The sequence below is a fragment of the Myxine glutinosa genome, chromosome 3, assembly GCF_964187855.1.
Source record: "Myxine glutinosa chromosome 3, kmMyxGlut1.1, whole genome shotgun sequence".
In the NCBI taxonomy this organism is placed as follows: Eukaryota; Metazoa; Chordata; class Myxini; order Myxiniformes; family Myxinidae; genus Myxine; species Myxine glutinosa.
Genome location: NC_136263.1, coordinates 85448172 through 85460551, shown reverse-complemented (window position 1 = coordinate 85460551; position 12380 = coordinate 85448172). Strand labels below are relative to the sequence as shown.

General features: G+C 41.9%; 1 protein-coding gene across 1 annotated transcript in view; it reads left to right on the top strand.

Annotated features, from left to right (window-relative positions):
• DNAI2 (dynein axonemal intermediate chain 2) overlaps nucleotides 1-12380 on the top strand; it is a 147557-nt gene that overhangs the window by 115070 nt on the left and 20107 nt on the right. Inside the window, exons 9-10 of the mRNA XM_078773584.1 lie at nucleotides 11215-11350; nucleotides 11495-11641. Of these exons, the coding sequence (XP_078629710.1) occupies nucleotides 11215-11350; nucleotides 11495-11641 (283 nt within the window). The remainder of the gene's footprint in view (nucleotides 1-11214; nucleotides 11351-11494; nucleotides 11642-12380) is intronic.

Genomic DNA, 12380 nt, shown 5'->3' with positions numbered 1-12380 from the left:
CATATATTAATTGAATGAATGATCGTTATAAGGCCATTTCCCCCGCTAGAGCGGGGGTTAGCCTTGCAGGCCCCGTGACAATCATGGTTCCCTGTTTGATGCAATGTTTTTATGGCCGGATGCCCTTCCTGACGCCAACCCTTGGTCACGCTCTTACGATGCGCAGGGATTAAAGCATATCTTAATAGCCGGCGAAGCCGGTGTTGTGAATGAACGCGTACGTATTATGTTGAAAAGCCAGATTTTGCTGGATCCCTTGAGAATTTCGAAGCTTTGACGCACCAAATCGCTCAATGGAGGCCGCCATCTTGCGGATGCGGAAGTATGCATAACAAATTGAAAAGTTCAATAGGAGTTTGTCTCACCCGTCTTTTTTTGATTCACAATCTTATGCACCTCTAATTTGTAATTAAAATACTTTAAGACCATCCTCGGCCCGCACGGGTTCTGGTTATCTTCAACGAAAATCGTCACCAAACACCGGAATCAATGAGATTCGAGCATTTGAAAAAATATTTCAAAAACCAAAGCACTCAATGGAGGCCGCCATCTTCCGGATGCGGAAGTATGCATAAAAATATTGCGAAAAAGTTCAATAGGAGTTTGTTTCACCCGTTTTGTTTGAGTCACAATCTTATGCACCTCTAATTTGTAATTAAAATACTTTAAGACCAACCTCGTTCCCCGGGCCCACACGGGCCCTGGTTATCTTCAACGAATATCGTCACCAAACACCGGAACCAATGAGATTCGAGCATTTGGAAAAATATCTCCAAAAAGCTTTTTACCACATTTCGGACGCTGAAAACGGCGTCAAATATTCTAAAATTGACAAAGAATTATTTTTTAGAATTCTCGCGGCCGTAGGGGATAGTTTTTCACGGCCGGAAATATCCGAAGTTGAGACGGAATTCAGCAAATTAATCAAGAAGGAAATTTTATAAATTTTCATCTCATCCAGAATGCAAATGGTGTCATTTTGAACTAGGTACGGTACCTACTCCACCTACCTACTACTACTAACCTACTGATGCCTTAGTGATGGGTAAAATAGTAGCAAGAGGCTTTGGCTTCGCCGGCTCATTGCGGCTTTGCAGTAGGGTACGAGTCGTGAAAGCATATATTAATTAATACTCATAATATTGTTGTGGTTTTGGGAAACCACTGAGAAGTAATGGCAACCGCCATACAGATCCCTTAGGATAGCTATTTCATAGCAGAACATTATCTTAGCCCTTTCCCTTATTTCGGGTTAGCATGTTATGCGTTGGGGGAGGGAAAGACAAGCATTATATACGTTCGTTTTTATTCCTCCTCTCATAAGGGATATGCACCAATCAGGGCCTCAGTCCATTCAAGAGAGCTAGTGGGGGCGGAGTGATGGGCTCCACCAATCGGGAGCCAGGACACCCACGAACATCTCCCCTCCCCCCCCCCCCCAACCCTCGTTGAGGGTGGACAAAAAACTCATTCTCCACGTGTTTTTTGCTCTCTTTCGCATTGGACCTATTTGGATGCACACGCGTTTGGATACCCTCTTTTTTTCCCATTGGACCTTGTTGAATACACTCGTGTTTGGATTCACTCTTCACTTTGGCTTTGTTCATTCAACACGTGTTTGCTTCTCTCTTGGCCTGGAACATCGTGCATTCAACACTTTTTTTGGCATTCCCCTCTTCACTTTGGATTCTGTAGGCCTCAGCACATACCTGCATTATCCTCTTCGCCTTGGACTTTGCTCGATTTGCACGTATTCATTGCTCTGTGCCGACTGCCGGACTCCCTCTTGGTGCATGTGTGCACGACACTCACTTGACCCTGCATGAGATCACGACGTGCCTACTTCACGTGTCCTGACACACTCACTCTGCTGTGCTGACGATCGACCTTCACCTGCCTTTCCGTGCTGCGATCGCCATTACCTGCTCGTGGGGAGAGGAGGGGGGAAGGGGAGGGGGGAAGGGGAGGGGCAGGGGGAGGGGGAAGGGGAGGGGAGGGGGGAGGAGGAGGGGTTTGGAGGGGGATGGGGGAGGGTGAGGATGAGGAGGGAGGGGGGAGGGGGAATGGGGGGAGGAGGGGAAGGGGGTGGAGGGGGAGGGGGGAGGGGGAGGGGAGGGGGAGTGGGGAAGGGGAGGGGGAGTGGGGAAGGGGAGAGGGGATGAGGGGAAGGGGCAGAGGGGGAAGGGGAAGGAGGGAGGAAGAGGAGGGGAGGAGGAGGCAGGAGATGAAGGGGAGTGGCTCACGTTTCTGAGTGAATGTGGCTCACGTTTCTGAGTTCAGTGTGATGCCGATCAGGAAGAAGAAGAAGCCATACTTCCAAATTCGTACACTTCCGGAATTGTTTGATTTATTTGTATTCAAATGTCTGGTAATTGTTTTGTATTTATTTATGTGAATGTGTACTTGTGTATTACTGTCATTAATTTTAAAACGCTTCGGCACTATCGAGCATTTTTTTTTTTTAACTCGAAAAAACCGATCTTTTTTTTCTTCCAATTTTTTGTTTGCATAAAACACTCCCAGGCACTCACTGATGAACCTCTGAAAGTTTGATGAAGATCCGTTCAGCCATCTCTGAATAAAACGCGGACATACACACAGACAACTCGCGTTTATATATAATTATATAAATCGGGATTTAAATTTAATTCAAAATTTGATCCAGACGTCTATTCTCTTTCAAACATTCAAACCGACAGAGGTAGTTCTTTATCACAGCATCTGTAGAATGACCCCTTTACTCAACTCCGTTTTGCTGTTATTTGGTGGAGCAAAAAGTCAACTGAGCTTTATAGATATTTTGATTAACAACAACAATAATAATAGCAGTATAATTTGTCAATAATAAAAACGAACGTATATAATCCTTGCCCTGGCCAAAGCACATTTGTGCTTGGTGAAAGGCAAGCTAATGCTCAATAGACCATGGGCCGTACCTAATTTTTCTGCTTAGTTTTTGAGTTTCATAGTCTCCTCCTGGGGACTACTTGAAACCATCCTTAATATATTCCTCATATGTGCCTGAACCCAAAATCAAATGTTCCCAAGCTTGAAAATTGAGTGTTACTGAGAATTTCACAAAAAAAAACAAAGAAATACATAGAAATGGTTGCTAAGGTAATTTTACCCTAGCAACGGTGACACATAGGCATTTTCTGTGGGTTTAGAGCACAGAAATGTAACAAATGGGCAGAAGAAATACTTGTAAAAGACTCCATTTATATAAACACATCCATAGGATAACATTATGTTAAATGTTGATAAGAGGGTCTTTGTAGTGTCTTACACAATGAATTACGGGAGACATCAATGGTTAAATTAGTACAGTTCATAGCGGGTAGTAAACTAGTTTGGACCACCACTGCCATCATCTTTTCACCAAACAGAATAGTTTAAAATGCAAACATCTCACAACCACGTGTTTAAATGAAGAAAAAACATACCCCTTATTTATTTTATATCTCTGTTCATCCAGTTTAATGTTTGCTTGAAAAACTTACATCCAGTACCATCCTCGCTTGTGCTCATACTTTATTACAAAATATTTCCCTCTTTTTACAGTGTTTTCAATTACTAAATTTTGTTTCTCATATTTCATACCTCGTACACAGGCACTTTCCTTTCCCCTCCACTCCCCCCCCCCCCCCTCTCTTTCTCTTACTTTTCCTTTTGTCCTTTCTCTCCGTCACTCTCCTCTCACATCTAAGTATTCGTACATGTAATGTTACAAACGAACTGCGTACAGTGCAATGAGTAACTTGTGTCTTGGTTGGTGTCTTTAATACAAGCTGAAGACATTATAAAAATCATCAATTCATGATAATGTCAATCACTGAAAAGAAGCATACATCATAATATTATGTTAAAACCTGCAAGATATTTATAATGATGTGGCATTATATATTTCTCAGAACATTTAAAAGCAAGGTTTAGGTTGTAACTGGTCATCATTTACGCAATGAAGCAATCTTTGTCAATTTCATTAAGTCATGATGAAATGAATTCAGTAATGATCTTCAAGTCTTACCCTTTAAAGCAATTTTTAACACACGGTCCTGTTATCTAACATCACAATAAACTTTCAAGATATGTGTTTAAAGATAATAAGACATCAACAAAATGAACCATTGTCAGGTCGACCTTTTTTGGCTGTTTACCACATTCCTATCTAAGTATTTGTAGTTTCAAACAAACATCGTACTTGTATGGAAATAAAAGTGGGCATACATACATGTACATGCAGCCACATATCTCATTTCAAATGTGCAAACTTATTCAAAAATCGAAAGGATGTTTCAATTTTGTTTCTATTTCTCAGACACATGAGCATTAAATTTTCATATTCAAGTGACAACATACCCACAAACATATACCAAGGCAAATTTTCCACATAATGAATGGTATATGTGGAATGTGGGAAATGAGATTAAAACTTTGTAGTTTAAAATATGAACAATATACAATGATCCTAATAATTATACACATACAATCATAAATAATAAACACACTTAAAGAGTAACAATAATTTGATAACCTTTCACACCTTTCATAGTAGTATTCAATGAACATTAGAGTTATGCATGTCATGAAAAGCATGACATAATTTCTCCAGGCACACATCTTCCTTCATTTTCATTCATGGCGGTACATGTATGGATAACATTATAGGTAGGCAAAGAACATACACTATGTCCTTTCGTTTGGTATCTTTTTTTTTCGATTTCACTTGAGATGGTGAGAAATTATCTTCACAAACCGTTACATGTATCACAATTCCACTATTTCAAAAAAGTACACGGTTTATCAAAATTCTAATCAAGTTATTTAGTTATACATTTATAACAGCAATTATTATAGACAAGCATCTCAAGTTGACAATATAATTCTGCATATGTGAAAGGAACTGGAAATATCCCTTGTTGACATTATGCAATCACAACCTGTTCAGGTTTGGTGTGTATCTTTACATGTACAGGGGAGCCCTGTTATACCGAGGTCGTCAGGAGTGACTCGGGACCATAATACCATTATACCTCGTTACAACTGGTACCTCGTTATAAACACTCATATTTAATACCAGAACAGACAGAAAAAGTAAAATCAAGACAAAATCAATTACATGTGTACTCATTCTAAGAAGGATGTTGTTATTTGTTATATATGGCCTCACTATAACATGATTCCCCTGTATTTTTTTTTTACTTTCTAATTCATCAATACATCATATATCGTACACATCATTATATTAGTCCTTGGTCCAATAAGAAGTACATTATAAAATTCCAATATTTTCATCAGTCTTCTAATCAATCACACAAGTCTATTATTTTTGTTTCTACCAATCATTAACCAAGTTACACCCAAGTTACAGGGTTACAGGGTGCTTTTCCATGTTTCTACCAAGTTACAGGTAGCTTAGATGTTTCCACAAAAACATTGCGTACAAAGTTGGTCACAGAACAAAGTGTTACAAATCATATACTGCTAGGAATATCATTTTTCAAGGTTTTAAATAGAATAGTACAAAATCAAATGATGAATAATAACTGAGAAAAAAATGATGTGCATAATTAATATTTTGTGTGGAATAACCAGTATGTATTAACTTTGATATTCTATTAAAAATAGCAAAATTGCTTGATCTCTGACCATCAATTTGGTTTCAGACCTGGTCACTCTACTCTGGACATGCTGCTTCTGCTTTCTCAACAATGGATGGAGGTCCTCAATGCCAAACAGGAAATTAGAGCTGTCTCCCTCGACATATCACGTGCCTTTGATACGGTCTGGCACCCCGCTCTGCTTACCAAACTCTCCTCCTTTGGTATCCATGGAAATCTCCACGCATGGCTGGCGGACTTCCTCTCTGGTCGTAGTCAACGTGTGGCCCTGAATGGGTTTCTCTCATCTCCTCTTCCTGTTCAGGCTGGAGTTCCCCAAGGCAGTGTTCTGGGCCCTGTGCTTTTTCTGGTCTTCATCAATGATCTCTCTGACTCTCTTGAAAATCTTCTCTATCTCTTTGCTGACGACTCTACTCTCTGTCGCTCCATTCCTCATCCCTCAGATCGGCAGTTTGCAGCCTCCTCACTCTCTGCAGACCTGGACAAAATCACAGACTGGGCAAACAAATGGAACATGTCTTTCAATCCTGACAAATCTCACACTCTTACGATGTCTCTCCGAAAAGACCGACTGGACAACCCTCCCATCCACTTTCTGAATAATCCTCTCCAAGAAGTTCTGTCACTCAATCTTTTGGGTCACACTATCTGCCATGATCTTTCCTGGGAATACCACATTTCAAATCTGGCCTTCAAAGCCAGTCGCCGACTCGGCATCCTCCGTCGTGCGAAGTCCTTCCTTGGTACACCTGAGCTCTTCACCACTTACAAGGCTTTCATCCACAGCTCTATGGAATACTGCTCTCCCCTCTGGTCTGGTGCTCCTGCTTCACACCTAGCTCGTCTTCACGCTGTTGAAACCAAAGCGTTCAGAATCATTGGAATCTCCCGCGATGAAGCTAACTCCAAGGGCCTTTCACTCACTCACCGCAGGCAGGTTGGTGGTCTTTCCGTCTTCTACCGACTCCTCGCTGGCTTTGCCCCCCAGCTCTCTCTGGGCTCTGTCCCCCAAATATTCCTACAGGTCGCACAAGATCTGCCTGCAACCCTCTTATGGTTAAACTGCCAAAATCAAGACTTTCTGCTCACCTTCACTCCTTCATTCCTCTTTTCTCCCACCTCTGGAACAAACTCCCTCACTCTCTTCAATACCACTCCACCCTCCAGGTCTTTAAAACAGCTGTTCACCACCATCTCTTATCTTCCCCCATCCAAAACCTTGATCTTTTCTACCCCCGCTAATTTCGGTCCCCTTGTGGTTTATACCTCTCCCCCCCCCCCCCCCCCTTCCCACGCCTCATCCCCCCAAGCCCTCTCCCTCCCACACTTCTCCCTGCTCTCAAATGTTGTGTTTGTGTGCTTCCCCTCCTCTCCCCATCTTGTCTTCCGCTCCCTCTTTTTATATATTTTGTTTGTCTGGTTGATTTGTTTGTGAAATAAATGTTAGCTCTTTCACGAGCCTCGATTCAGCATACAAAAAAAAGAAAAAAAGAAAAAGAAAAGGAAACACCTACATGGGGCTATGCTAAATCACCTTCCTCCCTTATTTCTTTTCCCTCAGACAAAACGAAACAAAATAACAAAAGCAGTCATTGCATGGTGAAGGATGATGAAGACAAATCAAACAAACTATATCTCATCCTCTGAGTCAGGGGTGTCAGTTTCATAGTGTTCAAGTTCCTCTGCTGAAACTGAAACATTTTCACACCCTACACAAGAACAAAGGTCTGTGCAAGGAAGCTTGTTGGCCAAACAAGAACATCGCCGTTGTGAACACTGCATCTTCTTGCATGAGCAGTGTGACAACTCCATAACACTTGCAGGTGCACGGGGAAGCCCCATCCAATCGACCACTAGCTCATCACCATCTGCTTTCCATCCATGATTTTTTGGAGATGGAATGTTTGGAATGGTCTCAAGACGACATTGCTTATGGATTGCTGCCTGATAGTTTGCACGTTGTATATGTTTGTGCAATGAATCCTTATTAGGTGGCAAACATTTCTCTGCACGTCTTCCTGTCTTGAACATCTGACACCTGGCCTGATTCACATCTTTGCAGTTAGTCTGGCCATAGAGTGCACAAGTGAACATCTCAAGTCCTGCATAGAGAGTTTCAGGAATCTCAAAAGCTGTTCCCAACTTCTCAAATGTGGAACAGTGCCCTTTACTTGCTATTAAGATTTTGGCAGCCTTCACTTTCCCCATACCATACAGGGCACTCACTGAGTCGCATCCAGAAAAGCAGTGAAATCCCACAAGAGCAGAGCACACCTCCTTTCCAAAGTGATGGAAGATTTGCTGGATGTCAATGGTACGTTTGCTCTTTCCTTTTCCAGTGTGGAAATATAGCTTAGCATCAATATCTTGGCGGAATGCAACGCACAACACAAACACATCTGTGTCTGGGCTGTTGATGATCACATGATCACTTGATCTGGCTGCAAATGCACTATGCAATAAAAGTCGCGTGTCCGCTTCTTCTTGATTTGTGAAGAGAAATTGAATGGCGACAACTTCGAGGTCTGTTTTCTTTTCATTCTGACGAAGAGCGTGGCATTCACCCCCATGTCCTACAATGAGTGTTACATCATCGATGACTTCCATTGCATTCTTGCACCAGTATTCAAAGAGGAACTGTACCAGATTCTCCTTATTCTGACCGCATGACAAAAACTTTGACCATTGTTTTGGTATCTTCTGTTCAGGATCATGAACATCATCATCCTAGATTCTGGCTGGGGAAGTGTATATTTTTGCATGCAAATTTCTCAAAAATGCTCAGTTTTTAGTGATGGGAACATTAAAAATAGTAATTAATGACCTAATATCTATTGCTCTTGCAAATATCCAGTAGCCCCCAAGTGGGGACTACGGAAAAGTGGATTTTGGAGTCTTGGCCCATGGTCTACAATCATTGTAGTGTCCATCTTGTTTATCCCGTGTTCACCACCCCAGCCCTCTCCCTTCCACAGATCTCCGATGTCCCTGTTCTCTACTGGTGTGTGTTTCCCTCTTTCTCCCCCTCTTGTCTCCCGCCTCCTTTATTATACAGTATGTTATTTGTGTTAGCTCTTACACGAGCCTCGACTGAGTATTAGAAAAACAAAAGCCGTGCAGCAGCTATGTTACAAGGCTATGAAGACCAATGAAAATTTTGTCCAATGGACCAATGGGCATACTAGTGGGCAAAAGTCTGTCATCGTTGTTGGATAATGGCTCAGTTGGGTAGCTGGGCAGAGACTGACTGAGGCAAGTGGAACCATGCCTGAACATGTTATGGCCTTGGAGACATGGGGAATCATGTGATTGGTCCATGCAAGCAATGGATATGCGTTGTAAGCTGGGAAAAATGATGATGATGGAGAAGCATGGAGGAATCTACAGACAAAGGAAGCATATCAAGGAGCGCCAGCAGGTAAGAATATCAACTGGGACACGACGAGGTTTCTGGTAGCAGAAACTAAGATTATTCAAGAAGCGGCAACAAACATGGTCAAGATGGCCGGGACACGGAGAGGTGAGTGAAACCACACAGACACTGACACCAAGCGGCAAACACCCAAACTAGCATACAATGGTGCGATCATATTTCCCTTTTCCCTCTGCTTCACCCTGTATACAGTACATCAAACCGAGTTGGTATCAGGTAGAAAAATACCGAAGCAGATCAATATCATCATCAAGAAGTCATTTTTAAACTTTCATATTATGCTTGACGATAAACACCCTGGTTGAGGGACATCATAAATCGGAATGTAAATGTCACTAATACATGAAACTAAATCCGGGTGAATGTCGTCAGTGTTATGAAAACAAAATCAAGAACAAGATGCCACACATGTAGGTGCTGAACAAAAATGAACAATTATCAACAATTAACAATTGTAGAAACCTATTGGTACAGATTTGGGTCTGCGCAATCATAATGTGACATAATCGTGCAGATACTTAGGAGGGTGCCGAACATGACTGGACCTACGTAGGTCTGGGATTGGCAATGACTGAGGGCAAACGTCAAGTTGAGGATGGCTGTCTGGAAGGCAAAAATCTGCATAAACTTGTCCGGGCATGGCAGGGACCACAAAGGTGAACTTCGGAGCAACACTTGGGGCGACCACGGCAATTTCAGACAGGATCTCAGGGACCTCAGGTGCGGGGTGTGTACAGGTGGTGATACTAGAGGCTGGAAGCCTTCATCTCACAATCAGATAATTTTTGTTTTATATATGTCGTTGAATGCAGCTGGCTACCTGTGAACTTGCATCTGTAACACCATGGATGATCAATTGATGTAACAAGATAACAGCTTTGTGCCGAGGACTTGTCACGGTCCACAGCTAGGTAGACAAGGTCACCTACAGAAATCACGGCATATGACAATGGGTTTCCAATGTGGGATTTGGTACGTGTACTTGGGCCATGTTTGTTTTATTTATTTTTGCGCATCACGTACTGTTTTTCGATGAGCGGGCAATCATCTAGAGGCAAGGGCACATTGGTGAGCTGGTCACGTCGGTAAAACATCTCGTGTCTCAGAAATACACAGGTATGGTATAACTCAGTAACACAGCCAATGGAACTACTGTATCAACGTCTAGCATAGCAAAGTATCGCTCGAACATCTACTTCACTTGGTGTTTTCAGGAGTGTCCAAAACTGGTTGTTGCAGATAGCAGCCCAGCAACCCCTGACAGTAGCACAATGATACACTCCCAAGTGTATCATATAACTTCAATACTTCCAAGTATTGTCAGTATTTGTACTAACATTAACTTGTACTTGTACCAATACCTTGTCAGTACCTATAGTCATACTACCAAGTGTACAATGTTACACAATGATACACAATCCTAACCCTAACCCTATCCAAGGTATGCAAGTGGTTCATCTCGCCGCTTGAGGAAGAGGGGGGGACATGCTTCCTTAACTTTAAGGGAGGATATAAGGAAAAACCTAAGGATATTTACCCTCGCCAGGGGAGAGGGTATTGCATTTGAGTCCGTTTGTTTGTTTGTCTGTTTGTCCGCACAGAATAAATAGGATTTTCTCTGCAACCGTTGGTCCTATTGACAGGAAATTTTCACCATAGGTGCAACTCCACCTGTATAATTTTTAAATGAAAATTATGACGTCATAGGTCACGTGGTTTGGCCGCCATCTTGGAAAAATCGAAAAACTTTGCATATATATATATATCATGGATTTCGCACAGGAATTATAGAACTCATTGTCTAAACCCCGTGGCCAATAGATATGATTCCTTAAACTTGTCTAGTGAATGCTCATTATATGATTATTAAAAATGTCGTAGATTCACTAATATTAGAATATTTAATTGAATTAACACTTTGAATGGAAAGTGTGTATCTATCTGAACAGACCCCACCCCATCTTCACTTATTGCACTTTCCCTCTCCCCACCACTACCTCTCCCTACCGCTACCTGGTGCAGAAAATAATAAATAGATGGCCCCCAACAGTGATGCTTGGTTATTGCACTTTCATGTGATGATGATATTCATGTGAAAAACAAACGGTGGGTTTTGCATCTAAGTATCTGCTTTTTTATACAGAGACATTGTTTTGTCAGGTACCAGCCTTCATACCTCACCGATGGATGTTGGAGCCCATCCCGCCCATATGTTTTCTTCATCTGCAAGATGGATGGCACATTGGACATTTGGGATTTCATGAATAAACACAATGGGCCAACACTAACCATGCAGGTAGTGAAATGTTGATCGAAGTTTAGTGCAAAATATAAAACATTCAATTAGCCTCTCAAAACTGTGCAAAAGTTACTTAGAGTAAAGGAATCTTAGAGCTTAAACCCTCCTTTGTCCTCCCATTCCTCACTCTCTTGTCCATAGATATATGACGAGCCTTTGTTCAGACTGCGAGTGCAAGATAATGGCCAGTTTCTTGCCTGTGGTTCACACCTAGGTACGATCACCTTACTGGAAGTCTCTTCTGGATTATATACTCTTCAGCACAATGAGAAGAAAACGATTTCTGCGGTAGGTAAAGATACAGTCTGCAAAGTATGCACCATAACTTTCTTACCTAGTCATCAGAATTTAAAATAGCTAAATCATAGTTTAAGCAAACAAGTTTTCTGCTCCTACCAAAGGCAGAAGACATCGACAAAGCTGCAAAACAACTGGATTGTTTTTAGATTATAGTATATATATACTGAACAGCAATAGAAACGTCACTTCATAAAAAGAATTCCTGAACATTTCCCATAGAAATATCAATGCATTTAGTTTAGATATCTCGTTATTTACATTAGTCTGTATCTAAATTTAATCATAACTACCGACAGTGGTGCACACGTGGATAAAAACAGGTCACCAAAACGCAGGCAAAAAAACGACCATGGTACAAAGTCGTGCATGATTCCCATGGAAATCAAAATGCATGTGCGTCTCCTTGTGACTTTCCCTATAAAAGGCACCCCAAAACGTGTGTTCATCATTCGTGTTTCGATGCCAGCGCCTTGCCCAGACTTACGAGGATTCAGAGAGACCAGGCTATTGGAAGATTGCATGCTGGACAGACATAAGAGATGGTTGCCAATGCTTTCCATGTCAACGTGAGAACCATCTACAGGTTACAGGATCGACAGATTGTGCGTCATCACATCCAAGATCGCTTTACCAGGGCTACAGAAACTGCAAGACAAACAGTTGGAACCCACCAGAGACACATTAGTGGTGATACAGTCCGTCGACGTTTGAAGAACAGGGATGTCCG